We start from the raw sequence: 19,557 nt of genomic DNA on the forward strand, positions 1-19,557 counted from the left end.
TTACTTTACTCGTTGGTGTGCTGGCATAGAGTATAGTAAATAGATTGTGTGCTGGAGTCTGAACAAGTCAAGTATATAGGTACTATAATAAGCAATGAGCGAATCGGTGTTGCCAGCGGCAGATAGTCAAAGATAACTTCACGAGAAAAGTAACATTACCTTATTTTAATATTTTTTTATTAAATGGAAAACGACGCAATGACATTATGAAATTGGCACTTTATTACATACAAATTAAAATAACTTTCCATCATGTCCCATTTCTTAAACTTCGAAATAATGATTAATCAAATAATCGACTGACGACTTGTTACTCTTGGTAGCCATTGACTTATAACTATATGGACTGGAAATACCATACCTGAAAACGTGCATACCTACAGTCCACAGTGGCGCTTAAAATGGCTGCCATTGCTAGGGTTGTACCGCTACCGGATTCAACAAGTATCGATATTGTATTCTAGTTAGGAGTACGTACGAGTCTTACTGGGTGCATAAAAATAACCGAGTATAATTAATTTGTTCGTCATAGTCTGACTAACATAACTAACTATCACATTAACTTCACTGACACCAATAACATAAAATCAACCAAATGGGAGGAGTCATTTCAGTAGGGTGATACCTTTTTTTTAAATTACAAAGTCAAAGTAAGTTTAATTATTTTTGGGATAAAAAATTACCTATATTAAAAATGATATAAATCGATTCAGTAAACGATTCTGAACAAACTAATTCCAGGATGTGCGTTAATGGGGGCTACCGTTTTTTGTTTCACCAGATGGCGCAACTGTAGCGTGAGGTCCTAAACTACGGCAATCTAAGTTCGTATTATGAGCACCAAAACTTATATCTACATTAGATGATTATATTAAATCATATTTAATACAATAGAACTATAGTGTGAACGTATTGGCGAGGCCACAGTGTTGAGCAGTGCCGTTTTGCTCGAAAAAGAAAGGCGGACATAAGTTTCCGAAAGATAAAAGTGTGTCAAAGCAGTGACATTTATAGATCCCTAATCTGTATTTGCCATAATTAAACTAAAGTATTGTTAAATATTCGCAATATTAATTTAATTAGAAATATAAACCCGCGCGCGTAAATAAACAGTGATATTTGACGTTTCGAAGACCTCTCGCTACACAAGCGCCTCTAGCGGCGATTTCATACGCGGTAGCCCCCATTAAGTTACATGTTGTATATATAGAAACATAAACTATTCCCTAAAAATATACACATATATTCGGAACACAAGTAAAACCGCGAGGAAAAGCTAGTATTTAACTAAAGAACAAAATAAAGATGTTTTATTCAAAATAATACACATACTCTGAGGGCTCATGCCCGTTTTCACCAACAAACACCTAAATTTAGGGAGCATTTACGGAACACTTAATAAGAATTTCATTTTCACCAAAGCTTAGGTGTCCGTTATAACCTTAAAATTTCACTAAAACTTGGGGGCCCGATTGATGCCTGCTTAAACGACCCCTATCATTATCATGACAGAATACAAACATATTTCGAATCGTTTCTAGCGATTGATAGTGAATAAACGAATGTTTTTAGAAAGTTTAGAAGCTGTGGAGTTTGTGGATATGTTAAATAATAATTATTAGAAGACCACGTATCTAACGTGTAAGAGCAGATGACTGAGAAATACGACGATCATGACTTTTTTATAAGATACTAGCTTTCGCCGCGTAAAACCTTCTCCCGGGTCTAAGTTACCTCCCCTCTAATTTTCAGCCAAATCGGTCAAACCGTTTTCATGTTATGTCGTGACAACGGAAACCGGGTTTCATTTTTATACATATAGATTAGTTATCAGTTGCTATCAATGCACTTGCTAGGTCGTGATGTCGTTGAATTATTCAAAAATAGGAAGTCCTCCATGTCCATACACAGTCCATACACAGTCCAAATACACAGACCCTAACAGATGCAAATCTGGTAATCACTGATGTAGTTTCGCGGTGGCCGGGACATGATTCAATTATATACCAAAACAGCAGAGACCAATGATTCTAAAATGGTGAACATGGAAGAGCCTATCTCCTGGGTGATAGTGGATACCCTCTGAAGGTAAGAAGTACATTGAACACTAGCTTCTGCCAGTGGTTTCACCCGCATCCCTTGGGAACTACTTCCCGTACCGGGATAAAAAGTAGCCTATAGCCTTCCTCGATAAATGGGCTATCTAACACTGAGAGAAATTTTCAAATCGGACCAGTAGTTCCTGAGATTAGCGCGTTCAAACAAACAAACAAACTATTCAGCTTTATAATATTAGTATAGATAATAAATTATGTAAATTAAAACAAAGATAGTAAACAAATATTTTAATAATAGTCCTCATGTGATGTACCAAACATTATCATCATCCTCCTGCCCCATCTTAATTTGGGGTCGGCGCAGCATGTTTTTACACGTCTTTCCAATTTCTCGCACCACCTGAAACGAAATAAACATTATAAATTTATAATTTTAACTCCATACTTATATCCATCAACTCATGGAAAACAAAAATACAATGAAACCACATTAAAACAAGGAACACAGTTGAACCGCAATATCTTAACACACTATATTATTCCACACAGATATTATTCACATTTACCTGAAAACGTTTCCTGTCGCATTAAAACTATTTGAGACTGGATCCAAGCTTTGTTTTTGGCTTCTTTCGTGGTCCCATCGGTTTTTTGTTTAATATTGTGTCTCTATGCGACGTCAGCAATTTCACTAGCTCTTCTCTGCCAAAATAAACTTATCTTTTCAACAATTAATAAACCCAAAATTAACCTCACTCAATGTACACATATACACATCAGTCAATTTGACAAACGCGCGAAGGACATAGGTAAAAATTCACCTATAGAAATCCTCTTTACTGTTTTATTGCATAAAACAAAGCGTAAAGTAGTTAAAAGTTAAATTAAAATAACATCACAAGAAAATTTTTCACAGGCTTTAGTAATATATACTCGATTGACGTTTATTTCTTAAGAAGTACTGAAAAATCATTTTATCGATAAAATATCGACTTTTCTTTATCGTTTGTAGAACTAGTAATCTGTCACTTACTTAAGGGATCCATGTACAAGTGTGGTGAATTTAGGTAGGTGTCAAATTGGGAGGGCCCTTATTGTAAGTAGCATTTAGATAGGGAAACGGTAAGAGATTGTTGGTAAAAACGGGCATCAGTGTCTTAGGGACAGTAACGTCTGTTGTTAACATTTTTAAAAGCAGACTTATTAAGTGGATATTATATCGATACTGTTATGACAACTGTACAGCTCTGCCTCTATGTCAATATGACATGTTTTTGTAAACAACATTTATTTATAAATATAACTTTTTATACAGAAATAAACCAAAATATAAGTACTTTCACCATCAATTCATGTTCCCTTAACATATTTTTTATTCAATGTGAATTATTTTATGTAGTTTCTAGCAAAAATTGGTTCCTAACCTGTGTAAAGACGATCCATTTTGATTTTGGTGCTTCCTAGCACCACAAGTCACGATACAACACATAGGCATATTCGTTGACTATTTCACTATTGAAATAATAAAGTTTTAAAGATAAACTCAAGTGGTTTTCTATAAAAACAAAGTAATAAACCACTGAGAACACCGATTTGACAGCACAACTACCTGAAATCTGGCGCTTAAAATGGCGGACATGGCACGCACCTACAAACAGGAGGATATCAAAAGTAAATGTTACCATTTTACGCAACCACTAAAATATTGTTGTCCCTGTTTTCAAATACACTTATCTGCTTAGAAAGAGTGAGACAGAACTATGTTGCATATTTCGTCCATATTTATAAAACTATAGTTACGTCTACAACAACACTGCGCCCCCATATAAAGCCCCCAGTTCACATTGGCCTGTGTTGTGCCAAGCTCTGCAATGCATAAATGTAGGCCACGATCAAATGGTGATTACACATTGGCGCATGGCTCATTGCTGCCTGGCAAACCACTTGCGATGGACGTCGTTGTAACTAAGGCTGCGGCTATTTATTTGTTTACTACCTACACTACTATATTTATATTATTATATTTATATTATACTTCACTACTATATTTACTACCATATTTACTACTATATTTATTTTTACGCGCAATACAAAAGGGTATACTATACTCAGCGGCCGGTGACGAACTAAACATTGGCCGAATGTGTAAACACCACAGGCCAAGCTGGGCCACGATTCCTTTGATGTGCGCCCAAAAAACCGACAACTCGCCGAATGCGCGCCAACATTGACAAATGTCCGCCAACGTACACCAATACCCCGTGTACACATTGGTGATGGCGTGTATTGGCCACGCTTGGGCCAATGTGTACTGGGGGCTTAATACCTCGATGCTTGGTAGTGTCTGTCAAGAGCATAGACATAATATATTACATCTATGGTCAAAAGTGTCAAGCAAGTTTTGTGGTTGTGTGCCTCTATGGTTGTGTGTATGGTAGAAGGATATAGAAAGTTTTGCCCTTTATTGAGGGTGTCGGGGGTGCGCTGAGAAAAGAATTAGTTTTATAACATTGGAGGTGGCGAGCGTACGTATTTAACAATGTTAATAACCCCTGGGTAACATAGCGTAAACGGGAGATTTGATACAACTGCTGGAAGTCGTGGTGTTTTGAACGACAATAACCTGTTTGGCTTGATTTGAATACCAAGTTGACAGTGAACATAGTTTGCTGCGGTAAGTTTATCCGTTGCTTTCGTGTTTAGTCATATATGGGTTAAAATAGGTATATTATCTCTGTTTGCATTTCATTCCAGTTCATGAGTAACAACAATGAGCAAAATGGCCGTCAGCCGCCTTTGCCGCAACAGTCGGCACCATCATCATCAGTAGCTCCAACAGACCCACGGCTTAGAAATGCTTCGTCGACGGATCCACAAAACAAGAGATGCCGCAACTTTGTCTGGGGTATTTGCAACAAAGGAGCTCAATGTAGATTCCGCCATGAATTAGATGTGGAATACATGAAAGAAATCCTAAAGTTCTGTCACGATTACCAGAACAGGACAGGGTGTATGAGGCCAGATTGTACGTATTTGCATACTTCCAGAGAGGAGGAGAACCTTTTTCTGACTACAGGGCAGTTACCAAGAGTATTGGCTGAAAGATATGCAGCGATGTCTTCCGCCCCCAAAAACATGTATATGAGCGAGTACATGGTGCAAGCACCGCCACCCCCTCCTCCACCGCCGCCGCCTCCACCGACCTCAGCGGCGCCTCCGCCGCCGCCGGCAGTCGTGGCGCCGCCGCCTCCACCCCCAGCACCGCTGCCCCCGTTACTGGCGCCGCCACCTCCACCGCCGCCGCCCACTGCTGCCACTGCGCCTGTTCGCATGACTCCACCCATATTTTCAGGTATTTCAATACGAAGCACTACTATAAATAACGTATTCACAATATAATGCCTATTTTGTTGTAATGAAAGTGCATTCTAGTGTTTATAATTGATACTGTTATTATTTTCAGCTCCACCTCCCTTCCACACAACCGCTTTGTTTTCTGCAACACAGCCACCACCACCTCTACCTGCCATGTAAGTGGTTGTCAACAACAACGTATGGTAAGGAATAAATATTTTTTTGCAGTCTGTTACATTGGTCTGTTGCATTTCAGGTTTGATGCAAGTAGACCTCCTCCTCCACTGCCAACAAACATAGCTCCAAACAAAACCGGTGCATTGAAGCGTGCTGCCGAGCCTGCAGAGGGTAAATGTCTTGGCTACATTATTACAGTAAAGAAACTAGGCAGTCGTTTTTGAATAACACAAATGAATGAATGCTCGGCGAAAAGCAAAAATAAAGATAGTTTCCGAAATAAAGTATAATTATTAATAAATTCAAATAAATAATCTTAGCATTCGCGAATATTAGCACAAAATATTTTGGAATTACTTAAAGGAGTCTGTTTTACTGTTACCTGTAATTTCTCTTTCATATTTTCTTAAGATGCTTAGGCTTTTTGTGTAACGTCAGATCTACATATGAATGGTTTGCAAGTAAATTATAAATAGCAAACTTGTTTGAAATGCATCTGTACTTTGTGAATGTATTATTCAAATTAAATAAAGAGGAACAATTTGATTGTTTGTTTGCATTGAATACGGGAACCTACTGGGAACTAATCACTATTGGGAAGCTGCATTATCTCAGTAACAAGAGCTATATCTTGTCAGTCTATGGGAATAAGCACCACTGGGGCACGGGTGAAACCATGGGATAAGTCTAGCTTGCAATACTTTGTGAATTTGATAAATCAACACTGATGAAAAGAAGATGAGAGTATTTGTTTTATAAAATTAAAATTTAACTTTATGTTTCTTGAACTTGAACAATAACTTATGCATTCTATCAAGATGTCTAGAAACAGACGTCAACCTTGTAATAATTGCTTATATTAACCACATAGTGGCGAAACACAGTTAACTTTTTCGAATTTGTAGTTAACACTAGAATAGTGCGATTTTGTTGGTACACGAATGTCACAGAATATGCGAAAGTATTTTTATTGAATGTTTGATAAAGTCTCAGAAACAAGATGCTATACGGATGCCGATATCGCACAGTTCTTGTGTTGACTATGTAGTTATTAGTCAACAAAAGTGTCAACATGCCACAAAAAATTAACAAGAAAGTAATAATTGAATGCTATTTGGCCTTTCCACGTTATATATTTTGTTGGCTAATAATTTGTTACATTCTGAACACAGTGCATTTTAAATTGTAACTTTGCGTAATTGTCTACCTAACTACTAACCTAAAACACACTTTTAAAGTGCATTCTACTAAAGTTTGCATATGTATGATTTTTCTATTTGATTCTGAACCCTTGGCGTAGCAAGGATATTTGGCTAAATTGCTTTCTTTCTGATAATGCGAGTCTTTATATGTATTTGCACAAGTTGGTTAGATGTCACTGATCGGGATCCGATACTGAGCTCCATCGCTTTAAGAAGCGACAGCTCACACCACTGAACGTGGTCCCAACTGAACTGAAATGTTATTATCTATATATACTTGCATCCTCAGGTGTTTAGTCCTCTTAAACTAAAGAACATAATTGTGGACTCTGCACTCAGTGCAAACGAAAGAGTTGCACTTTGCCGAGTCACTAGTTCACAACAATGAATAAAATTATGTCGTTGGTTCAGAATCAGCTCAATTGTTACATTACCAGCATTCGAATGGGTTCTAAACCAAGGGTGACTAAAGTTTTTCTAGACTGAAAATAGATTGGTGACACAGACAGTAGAGCTAAAGGAAAAGCACTTATAGACCCACCAAGCAACCTGTTGTAACTTGGCCAACTGTATAACTTGGACAGAATATAAAAGTCAAATGTGTTATTTGTACGTGTCGGCTGCTGAGCACGAGGTTCTCGGGTTCGATTCTCGGGACCGGCCGAAATCATTTTGTGGGAATAGTGAGTCCACCTGTGCTTATGCACTGTAACATGTCCTGCGCAGTTGGCTGAACTCCTTATATGAGAACAGCCGACGTAGTCGATAATTGGCTAGGAGGACTTCATCATTCTTGATGAGTCCTGCATCGAGATATACAAAACAATATAATCGTTTATTAACTTCAATCTATTATATTATTGCGTTTAAAAATTAGGATATTTTTTTATTTATTTTTTTAATAGAAATTGTTGTGCTATAATTTGTATATTATTTTGAATGTTTAAAAGAGTCAATCCGGTCGGAATAATAAATTTCCGTCAAACTTTAGTTCCCCTTTGGTCATCGGCACAGCTGGCTTGGTTGGTCTATTATAAAAGCGTTAATCTAAGTGCAATCTTTTATCAATCATATCTTGTATCGTTGTTTACTTGCGTGATCCTTGGTTTATAATAAAACATAAAAACACCGGTGCGTTACTGCTTCAGAATGTATATTTCTTGGACGCATTTAACATAAATAATATATTTAGGATAGCTAATGTTATTTGCTTGGCGCGTATTTATTTTGTTCTCAGCCGGGCCAAGCAAAGCGAGGAAAGCGGAGTGCTCCAATGTAGTTGACAGCATCTGCGAAAACTGTATCCAGCGGGAACTCAGGTTTGGAATAATAAGATTCTTCTCCATATTTGTACGCATGATATTATTTCAAACATATTTGAGTTCAATATTGTATGCTGTGTTACGGGAATTTTACATTATCGAACATGACGAAATATAAAAGTGATCATGAATCGGCGAGTGTCATTAAGCGAAGCGTGTTCTGATTCCGAGTTAAAGTTTTCGTGAAGCGAATTTTTAGTATTCAGTATGTAATAATGTTCATATTCTTGCTTGCATTATCCATGCAAAATTTTAAATGTACGGACACATCCGCCTCATAAAGTTAGACTGTCATGTTTACTTGAATTCTGCCTAATAGATAATAACTAATGAATTTGAAAGGAATACTCATATTCTCGGTTCGTAGTCGAAGAAAATGCTGTGCGATTTAACAACCTATCGGAAAGTTCATCAAAATAACAAACAAGCGTTTGGATACAACAATGTATATTTTGAACTGACAATGTCAAGTACGTATAGTTTTCATTAGTTGGAATCAATGGAATAGGAAAGTATCATTATCACACATCGGATGAGCCTGCACAGCGACGATAATTTATCTACACATTGCCATAACGGTTCTTGGATTGATGGTATCGTGTTATCGTGGTCGTCGGTTTGAGCGCTATGCCGTGCGGTAATATATACGTAAACGGCTATACGTTACGATGGAGGTAGGCTTATGCAGTATTAGAAATTAGCTGCTACACGCTATTATTTATTTTATTTTATGGACTAGAGTTGCATTAACATAGTTTAAATCTTACCTTTAGGATCGAGCTGTACCGACAGGAAATGCAAAAGTTGGAGTGCGAGAGGGAATATCAAACATATAGGTGTGAAAAATCTCTGGAAGAACTTGAAAATGAGCGTTTGTTTTTGAAGTCAATGGTCAGTCCGGAATTGTTTCGCATATTGGATGATTATATAGAGGTAATGCAGATTTATATTTCGCCAGGGGTTAATTGTTGTTACAGTATGACTTCGTATTATTAATGTGCGTGTGTTGTGTGTTACCTCAGGGGTCGTCTCAACAGGCGCAAGCACAGGATCCACTTTCCCAGTTCAGCCAAGCTGCATCGTTCGTTTCTGTAAGTCTGGTTAAGCTGCAATTATCACAACTAAGTTAGTTAGTAGTTACGTAACTAAATGACATTATAATTTGCAGGGTACATCTACCGTGCCGAAACAGTTCCTACTTCAACTGATGGATTACGTGTTCAGTAACCAAAGAAACGTGGTGGAGCCCGTAAGTATTGAATATCGTCACTATATCGATGACAAAAACTGTAGATAACTTGCATGAATAAAATGTTTCTGTTTTCATATTGTTCAGGCGCCTGCACCTACTACAGGAGTGGAAGAGTCGCTGTTGCACTCCCTGACTGCACTGACCAGGAGGTCCAATCCTGTCACTCATTCATCTACGGAAGTACTACAAGCCGTTTTGGAAGTTATTCGGAAATGTAACTAGACAGAGCTTCATTTCCCAACGAGTGCATGTACATATTTCCTAGTACCAGTGAATTCATGGAAATAATTACTTTTCAGCTAACGCGCTGAATACGGAAAAAACTCAAGCAAACGAATCTCGCGCAAAAGATACAGCAGTGGCAGATCGGAGTAGACCGAGCACTAGTAACGTAAACAACAGTGCACCGAACGGGTTCAACCATTTCGTGAACGGGCACAAAGGGGAGGCTGCGGCTCCAGCGGGCGTCCCGAGTGCCAGCAGATACCCGAGCGCAACGAGTGTCGCGGTGCGGACGTACCCCAGCGTGTCAGCGGGCGGCGCAGCTCATCAGTCGACGCCGCCGCACGTGTCCGGCGTGACGCATCCCGCGCCGGCGCCGCTCCCGCCGAGTGCGGCGCCTCCTCCCTCCGCCGCGCCGCATCCCCCGGCGGTCCGCGCCGCGCCCGCTTATGTGCCTTATCAAGCGGCCGTACCGCCGCCACCCACTCGCGGCTACTATCCGCAGCCGTACCCGACACCCTCGAACCGTGAGTCATGCAAATGTCACCCTGACGGACTTGTCGTGTCGACGAGACTCACGCTTACAGTTTGAATGCCTTGCAGATGTACCGAACGTTCAGCAGACGTACCCGAACTCTCCCATACGAGTGGGTGTAACTCAAGCACCTTCGCGGCCCTCCACTTCGGCGACGGCACCACCCGTGCAAAGCGCACAACATTATAATCCGTATGTTATGGGCAGATACCCTCCTCAGCCGCATCACTATCCCCCATTCCAATAAATCTGACGAGGTATGTGTACTGCCACTGATGACGAAGCTCCAAATGCGAATTTTTATATATGAACTTATGATCTCATGCTGATCTTAATGATTAATTTTTACACTATTATGATTAGTAATTTTTACACTATTATGATTAGTATTTTTTACACTTTTATCAATTAATTTATGTGTTGAAGAGGCCAGAGTAGCAACGAGAATAATGATTTTAGGTTTAAAAAATGAGATGAGCCCATCGAATGACATTGTTTTTAATGGTTTTGCATCCTTCCGTGTATTTTACTAAGAATGTACCGTTTTAAGATTACATTTTACTGGTCACGATAATAATATCTTAGATAAAGGATCTTTCCTACGCTAAAAATATTATTTTTTATGAACCATGTAATTTATGTGACAATGTTTAATTACGATGAGTAACGAAAATAATGAGACTGATTTACTAGTTTGTAAGAAAACTTATGCTATTTGCGAATTATTACTGCTACTGCTTATGTATTATTTACTGAAATAAGTATTGTGAAAATTGTGATTTTATAATGATAAGGAATTTAACGATAGATGTAAGTTACCGATAAGTTATCCCGTTTACAAAATGAACTGTACAGAGTTATTGAAAAATAGTCATCTCAAATAAAAATGTTGATATTAAACTGTGATATATGATATATTTTGTAGGTATCTCATAAACCTGAGACAAAGAGAGTCTGATTAGGCTTGTTGTGATATAATGTGCATTTTAAAATGTTAAGTGACTGCAATATCTGCCTTTGCGATGGTTATTATATTAACAATATTTGGAACCTATTCCTTAGTTAACACTATTCAATGCTACGTCATCTTGAAATTCTTATTGTGCTGCCCGCCCACGACCGATTAATCGGTGACTGATTTTATGTAGTACAACGTCCACGTCAATGACCTACAAAACGGCGGTCAGGAAATCCTAGCTAGTCCTACTATCGCTCCGATTATCTGTCCTAAAATATGTCTGTCGTGGGTGGGCATTTGTAGTCAAACAACTTACCAAATATCGGTACGAACTATGATTTTTTGTTCCCTGACAATATTATTATACCGAAGATTTTTAGCCTTATATGCCATTTAAGGGCCTTAGTGACAACTGCTGAAAGGCGACGTTATTAGTTTAAGTAGTGTAACGATTTACTTTCCTCTTTAAGGCTCTAGACAGACGGACTGCATTTCGACTACAATTTGCAGTTCAAGGGCAGTTTGAATGCAGTTGATACGACTGCAATAGAACTGCAAATCAAGTTCAGAACACGACTGCACGCAGACTGCATCCCAACTGCAATCGGACTGCGCGGTTGGTTTGCGGTCTGCAGTTCTATTGCAGTCGTGTCAACTGCACTTAAACTGCATCCGAACTGCAAATTTGCAGTTGGATTGCAGTCCGTCTGTCTAGAGCCTTAAGGAAAATTCGACTGAGACAATTTTTATATTAGATAAGATTCTAGAGAATATTATACGCTGTGCTATGACGAGTGTACCTGATATTTGTACCTGAAATACAAAATATATTTTTTAATTGAAATGATATCTGATTTGTTTCATTTCCCTGACATTTATTTAACTGTGCGCGCATTGCGAAGGATTGCTACTTACACGTGAAATGTTATCCTATTGGTATGTTTGAGTTTGGATCCTGAGCAATTTCTACAATTATAATGATAGCTAATTTTATCGTTTTAATCGAGTAGTAACAAATAAAATCTGTTGAAATTGTGGTAAAATTACTACTATGACAAGATGTCAGTTTGATGTGAAGGACGGTATATGGGCGTGTGCGTTACCCAGGCCAGATGTTGTCGAAAATGGTCATTTTAATCTTATAGATAATTAGTTGTGCGGCTTCTGTAATTGTTGCGCACATTTTTAAATTTGTTGCGCTTATAGTTTTTTAATTATTTCACAAAAACATTTCCTGCTGGCGTAACGTTACCCCAGCCAGACCTATTTCTTTCTAATGGGAATATTTAAATAAATATTACCTATAGAATTAGTTGTCTAGATAAAGTAAATGTTGTGCCATATTTTGTATTTGTTCTTTCTTCGGTTGCGAAGTTATTCGAGATTTTGCTGGGGTAACGTTTTTGGTTTTGCTAGATCTCTGAAATGGTTAAGCGGATTCTTATCATATTTTGTACATGACTTCCTAGGACTTAGTTTAAATTTGTTCGGCAATAATAAAACCAAAATAATGCATATCTTAAAGGTTATTTCATTAAATGAAAAAACATTTCAATTGGTCCCAGCACTCTCAATAAGAAGTCTAAAGACTTACTTTAAACGTTATTTGAAAGCTTGTAACTGCCTTCAAATGTTTGTGAAGTTTCATTAGTATCCTGTAAGTATTTAACAAGTTATGATGATATTCAGTTCTTCACGAGCACGGTCTTGATGCGTGCGGTGTTATTTGGCCACTGGATTGGATATATAAACTGAATGTTATCTCAATAATTAGTTATATAGATCAGTTGTATGTCAGTAAAATTTCAGCTCAGTACATTGGATAATTAATGAGATAATACGATTAAAGTCATTAGGAAGTGAATGACCGTGGTAACCCGACCAAGTTTAGGTGGTTACGAAAAAGCGAAAACGCAGAACATTATGGTACCTTCTAAAATATGTAAGATAGTGTTACAAATTTAGTACTGACATGTACAAAAGTAAAAAAAAAACTAAGTACATGATTTTTAAAGATTTTTTATTGGCAGGTAAAATAATCATTTCAATTGAACTTTTAAAGTATTATTATACTTATAATTAAAAACAATCACAGATAAAAATTACAAATGGTAATATCGCTTTTTTTTAAAATTTTCTATTATTTTTTACTTAAATTATAGATTTCAGTATACACAGTACACAGTTACAGTTTTTATTTAAATATACACATATTGGAATATGTAATGATCACAGACAATAAATAATATACAATGTTTTTTTCAGTTAACACTAAACTTACGTATGTCTTATTTAACAGTGTATATTTAATAGTGTACGCGTCTGTACCGAAATTGTAAGGCGTATTATACTAAACATTTCAAAAGATAGTATAATGTTCTGCGTTTTCGCTTTTTCGTAACCACCTAAACTTGGTCGGGTTACCACGGTCATTCACTTCCTAATGACTTTAATCGTATTATCTCATTAATTATCCAATGTACTGAGCTGAAATTTTACTGACATACAACTGATCTATATAACTAATTATTGAGATAACATTCAGTTTATATATCCAATCCAGTGGTCAAATAACACCGCACGCATCAAGACCGTGCTCGTGAAGAACTGAATATCATCATAACTTGTTAAATACTTACAGGATACTAATGAAACTTCACAAACATTTGAAGGCAGTTACAAGCTTTCAAATAACGTTTAAAGTAAGTCTTTAGACTTCTTATTGAGAGTGCTGGGACCAATTGAAATGTTTTTTCATTTAATGAAATAACCTTTAAGATACGCATTATTTTGGTTTTATTATTGCCGAACAAATTTAAACTAAGTCTTAGGAAGTCATGTACAAAATATGATAAGAATCCGCTTAAACATTTCAGAGATCTAGCAAAACCAAAAACGTTACCCCAGCAAAATCTCGAATAACTTCGCAATCGAAGAAAGAACAAATACAAAATATGGCACAACATTTACTTTATCTAGACAACTAATTTTATAGGTAATATTTTTTTAAATATTCCCATTAGAAAGAAATAGGTCTGGCTGGGGTAACGTTACGCCAGCAGGAAATGTTTTTGTGAAATAATTAAAAAACTATAAGCGCAACAAATTTAAAAATGTGCGCAACAATTACAGAAGCCGCACAACTAATTATCTTTAAGATTAAAATGACCATTTTCGACAACATCTGGCCTGGGTAACGCACACTATATGGGCGGTGTCCAGCCACGCCTGCCGTGACGTATTTGACCTACTTGAAGGCGCCTGACCTAACTGCGTTAGGGCAACTCCGCTAGTTATTTTGTGCTCCGTAGTAAATCATCTCTTAGCACCCAAGATATTGCTTACCTCTTTACTTTAGCTCTGCTGACAAATTGACCTGGGGCCCGATTCTCCAAATTTTACTTAAGCAACATACGATTCACGTTCGACTCGATTCGACTGAGATCCAATCCCGACTCGATTACGATTGAAGCGTATGTGGTATTCCGCTATTTTTTCTTTGATATAAACGTTTTTATCCTTTTCTGTCATTCAATAATGAATCATTTTGTCTGCAAATGATTTACGATTGCAAAATGATTGTACAGCAAACTACCGTATAGACCAAAATCACCGAAATAGCAGACCAATCGCACACCAATCAAATGTCAATCGAATACGATTGGTCTTTTATTAGTAGCTGTTTGGGCGGTAAATAAAACCGACCTCAATATGATTTAACGTTTGTATTTTGACAATAGTTATAACAATATTTCGGAAAATAACGATGTTACGATGCGTTTCGTACGGGAGAAAAAATGGCAGCGTAGTTCACCGGAACCCCCCGCACACGTCGCCCCGCGTAGCCGTTCCGTTTCACGGGTTGCGTTCCGGCGTAGACAGTAGCAGAATGCCCGATATGGTTAAAACTGCTATTGCGATCATATTGCGATTCGATTTTGACATTATTAACTTAGGAGAATCGGGCCCCTGTGTATATCTTTTGGAAATTCAATTATTATAATTTACCAGAAATCTTGCTCAGATAGTAGCTAGGCAAAGTTTAAATCCTCCAACCTTTTTCTGCTGGCTATGAATATGGTGGAAAATGCATTTTGACACAGACCTTAACCCATTAACGGTCAACATCGAGCTTTGTTTAACTTAGTTATCTATAGATTCTCGCGACTGTTTCTAAGCAACGAGCTACTTACATTTTGCCTTTGCACAATAAATAGAGAAACATTTGGGATGGCTTGGCGGGCCTGCGCTGCGTTGTATTAACCGTGTCAAGCGATTTAGTCATAAATGCGTCGTTGCGGAAAGAGTATGCATCTTTTATAACTTTATCTTATTTTGTCGTAGGTGTATGTCCCGCTTAGCCGTATCAATAAAGAATATGAACGCTTGTGATACGTGAAGTGAAATGGACACTCTTTTAGTAATAAGGTCTATTTGTAATTTTAAAGATTATAAGGTGTGAACAATTAGAGGGCGTAGTTCCTTGCTGAGATGCAAAATGAACTCTTCTGTAAAGTACATAATCTAAATAAGTTCCGAGATATGAATTACGATGGGGTAAGTTAAAGGCAAAGCTGCCTCAGGGATATTATTATATATTATTACCTTTTGCAAGTTATAGATCTATACCATTTATACGTAATGATAGCAGGTGTTGTTACAAAAAAGGTTAAACAGGCGTTTGATACGTGTTCAAAACAATATTTTTGATAATTTTAAACAAGTGATAAACGTCTGTCTAACTTTTCTGTAACGATACCAAAATATTTTAAGAATTTTAACTTCCAAGAATGCCTCCTGTTTTATTATTAAATTTTTTGATATCTGTGCTGTGTTTAAAAATTTACATAGATATTGTCGAATGTAGTTATTTAATCACTTTATTTCTGAAACATCATTGCTTCAATAGATTCCTAGATTCAGTGTGAATCAAACAAATAAAATGTATTATGATACCCAAACACCAGGACTTTCTGTTTTTTTTTTGTCGGGTGTTTATTTCTGTTCTCCTATTATTTGAAGAATCGCCAAAACCTACAATACCTTCCTTACCTTGAATGTTATCTATATATGCCTTCTATAAAGTTGGAGAATTTGAAAAATCGCTGAGCAACTGTTCCAAAGAAAAGTCCCCCAACTGCGATTGTTCAACGAGTTTGTTATTGTTACTTCCGCTAGCGTGCAGTGGCGGCGTAGCATCGGGTGGCACCCGGGGCGACTAACAATTGAGCATCCTCAAAAAAACGACAAAATTAAATCACGGATCTATCTTTTAATGTTAAAAAACGATTTTTTTCGATATTTGACTCATTTTTTTAATGAATAACCGTCAGTGCCGTCTCTACTCATGTGGTGCCTATGTATTGTAAAATTGTGAAGAGAAGTGCTCAAAAGCAGTTGAAAAAACGTGTCGACATCATTGATGGCGCTTTTTGTTAGATTTAATATATAAAAAAAAATCTGAGACCGGTCACTGTAAACTTAATTTGCGCGAGCGAAGCGAGCCAGAATATTTTCAGATTTTGAGTTACAAAAAGTCACAAGTTCTACAACCGTAAGCCAAGAATCGCAAAGATGTGTATACAGGGTGTGTCGTTCACAATCACATTAAATCCTATCGCATATAGTTTATGATATTCTATGGCGAATTGTAAAGAAAATAACCTAATCCATTCAGTAGTTTAACCACAGGAATAATTTTTCGTTTTTATAATTTACAACATCATGTGTAAAGCAGAGATAAAGTTAGGAGTATCGAATGTTTGATCAGTTGACAGCTGTCAGTTTTCAAGGGAGCATGACTGACTTTTATATGGTGTTCTAATTTTCGCACATTTTTATTCTACATATTTACTTGGTACGTAATTTTATTTTTTCTTTGTGTAGATCGACATAATATATTAACCAGTATATTAACGCATTTCATTTAATGTGATTGTCAACGACACACCCGGTATAAGATGAAAGAAAGATGCTCGAGCGGGGCGAGTGAAATTTTTTGAGTTTTGGGACACAGAAGTACCTAGATCACTTATAGAATAATATTGTAAGTATTGTATAGTTTTTAAATTATAAGACAGCTGTGTTGATGAGAAGTTTGTTCTTTGTCACCGCTTCTATTTTCCAGCCATAACACTAGGAAGTGTTGCACCGTTAAGCTGCGAGCGTAGCGAGTGCGAATTTTTTTTGGTTGTGGGACACAAAAGTACCTAAATAGTATTAATTGCTGGTTTGAGGACTCTCAAATTAAGCACAAATAAAAAGAAAATGTGACTGAAGCAAAACCAGTTGTTATGAGTGTTTTGTTACATCGGCGATTCAACAATTTGTTTGAGGTCTAAAAGTAAGCGCAGAATAAATGAGAAATTAAGAAATAACCGCGAGCAAAGAAAGGGCAATTTTTTTTTTAACTTTGGAGAAATGAGTGTTCAGGTAAAAGCAAAAATAAATAAGAATCCAAGAACTGTCAATTTATTGTGATTAAAGTAGAGAGGGGTGACAGTCGGACTGTGTCACCTGCTATAATTTATCTCTGTAAGTTGAAGACGTTGACTTTGCTCTCCTTGTCCCATGCTTTATAGGGCTCCCCTTATAGTTTCGCCATGTCCGTGCATCCGTCTTCGCTCAATCTCAGGGTTACGTACCGTGAGTGCACCAATAACGTTAGCAACGTTTGAAAGCGCGAGCGAAGCGAGCGGGATATTTTTTGTAATTTTTTAGATCTCAAGTCAAAAATGATGCAAAATGTAGCCTAAACATACATAACTTTTAGTTTATTGGCAAATGCAAAAACAAGAGGTCACAGATTCTGAATGCGCGAGCGAAGCAAGCGCCACTTTTTCCATGTTTTGGAAATCAAGAAAGACGAGAATCGCATCATCACAGAAAGTTCCATAATCGTTTGTACAATTTTTAGTTAAAACGCAGTTTTTACATTGTAAGACAGACGTTCGTGGGCTATTTTTTTGTGTCGCATCCGGACTCGTAGACCCCATTCCACCTTATACAAGCTGTTGATTTGCATCCGTGCCATAGTCAAGGAGGTTAAAATTAAATACGTAAATAATCGATTTGAATTACGGTAGGTGGGAAAAAGCTAATATGCGCTGCTTTTTTTGATGTTGTAATTTCATGGTATTTCAGAATTTAGCCCACGGTTAAACACAAATCATAACAGAATTGCCCCGCGGCCACAGTGTGTGCGTGATGGCAGCTATGTGTGCGTAGACAGAGAAAACTAATGTCTACGTGTGTGCGTGAGTGTCGATGTGTGAGTGTCTTATCTACGACATGACAGCGCGAGCGCGCGAGCGAGCGAGACCGAGTGATACGCGATAGCAATCATTTTACCTAAAGTTTCGAAAATCACCTTCATTATTGTCATTAACTTCGTTTTACTTTACTTACTAATTTTTGAGCATTTTAATACAGATATCTTATTAACTACAGTAATAAGCAATACTAGTGCGCGAAAGAAAGTTCACTAACATGTTAACAGCTGATTGATAAAATGTTCGTTTTGCTTTATCTTTCAGCATAAAGTTTTCGCAGTGATTTAGTTTTTATTTTTGAATTAAATTGGTTAATAATTAGAAATTTTGCTTCCTTCTTAACGGTCTTAGGACCTTGGAACACGGAAATCTTATTAATGACGTAATACTAGTGCGCTAAAGGAAAGTTCACTGACCTGTTAACAGCTGATTGATAACATTTTCGGTTTGCTTTAACATTCAGCGTAAAGATTTCGTAGTAATTTTGTTTTTACTTTTCGATTAAATTGGTGAAAGATGTGTTAGTTAAGTGTAGGCACGAGGTGATTCTTTCGGCTCGTAGGTATTATTGGCGTGGTTAAGAAATCAACTTATTTACACTAATAAAATTGATTAAGCTGACTACGTATTTACAAAATGTACAAATAAATAAATTACCTAGTTTAGTTACCCGGAGGTACTGTTCAAAGCTGTCACCTTCACACTCTTGGCACAATCGAGCACGACGAAGTAGCTGGTTGTCCTTCAGCTAACATAACACTATCACATTCGTTTTTAATGTGTCGAAAGCACTAAGTTAACGGTCCTAGCACATAAGTCTGTCACATGACCAGCATGACCCTCCGTGATGAGGGTTCCCGGTCGGTAAACATTTCCCGGAACATAGGTAGGTATGTACGGCTGTCATTGCACATCCTTGGCAGTCGTAACGGGTAGTCAGAAGCCAGTAAGTCTGACACCAGTCTAACCAAGGGGTATCGGGTTGCCCGGGTAACTGGGTTGAGGAGGTCAGATAGGCAGTCGCTTCTTGTAAAGCACTGGTACTCAGCTGAATCCGGTTAGACTGGAAGCCGACCCCAACATGATTGGGAAAAGGCTCGGAGGATGGATGGCTGTTAGTACACTGTTGTCACTGATCGCATACAGGCGGACCATCGCCACCAACTCGTGTTCGTGTAGTTTTCCGTCATCTCGCACTTTGTACCTA

The 19,557-nt window shown here is 37.5% G+C and overlaps 1 protein-coding gene across 2 annotated transcripts; it reads left to right on the forward strand.

Moving 5' to 3' along the window:
- Window positions 1-4,442: 4,442 nt before the first annotated feature.
- LOC124644923 (protein enabled homolog) lies at window positions 4,443-16,040 on the forward strand. Of its 2 annotated transcripts, XM_047184602.1 has the most exons (12): window positions 4,443-4,731; window positions 4,812-5,409; window positions 5,521-5,587; window positions 5,668-5,759; window positions 8,028-8,109; window positions 8,886-9,045; window positions 9,135-9,203; window positions 9,281-9,361; window positions 9,449-9,578; window positions 9,664-10,113; window positions 10,190-10,378; window positions 15,424-16,040. In XM_047184602.1, exons 2-11 carry the CDS (start codon window positions 4,815-4,817, stop codon window positions 10,366-10,368), a joined length of 1,905 nt encoding a protein of 634 aa, XP_047040558.1. In that variant the 5' UTR covers window positions 4,443-4,731; window positions 4,812-4,814; the 3' UTR covers window positions 10,369-10,378; window positions 15,424-16,040. The 2 variants fall into 2 exon arrangements, with proteins under 2 accessions (XP_047040558.1, XP_047040559.1); XM_047184603.1 differs by lacking the exon at window positions 15,424-16,040 and having other exon boundaries at window positions 4,451-4,582; window positions 10,190-11,928.
- The last annotated feature ends 3,517 nt before the right edge of the window (window positions 16,041-19,557 follow it).

The sequence above is a fragment of the Helicoverpa zea genome, chromosome 31 (genome assembly GCF_022581195.2).
Source record: "Helicoverpa zea isolate HzStark_Cry1AcR chromosome 31, ilHelZeax1.1, whole genome shotgun sequence".
NCBI lineage: Eukaryota > Metazoa > Arthropoda > Insecta > Lepidoptera > Noctuidae > Helicoverpa > Helicoverpa zea.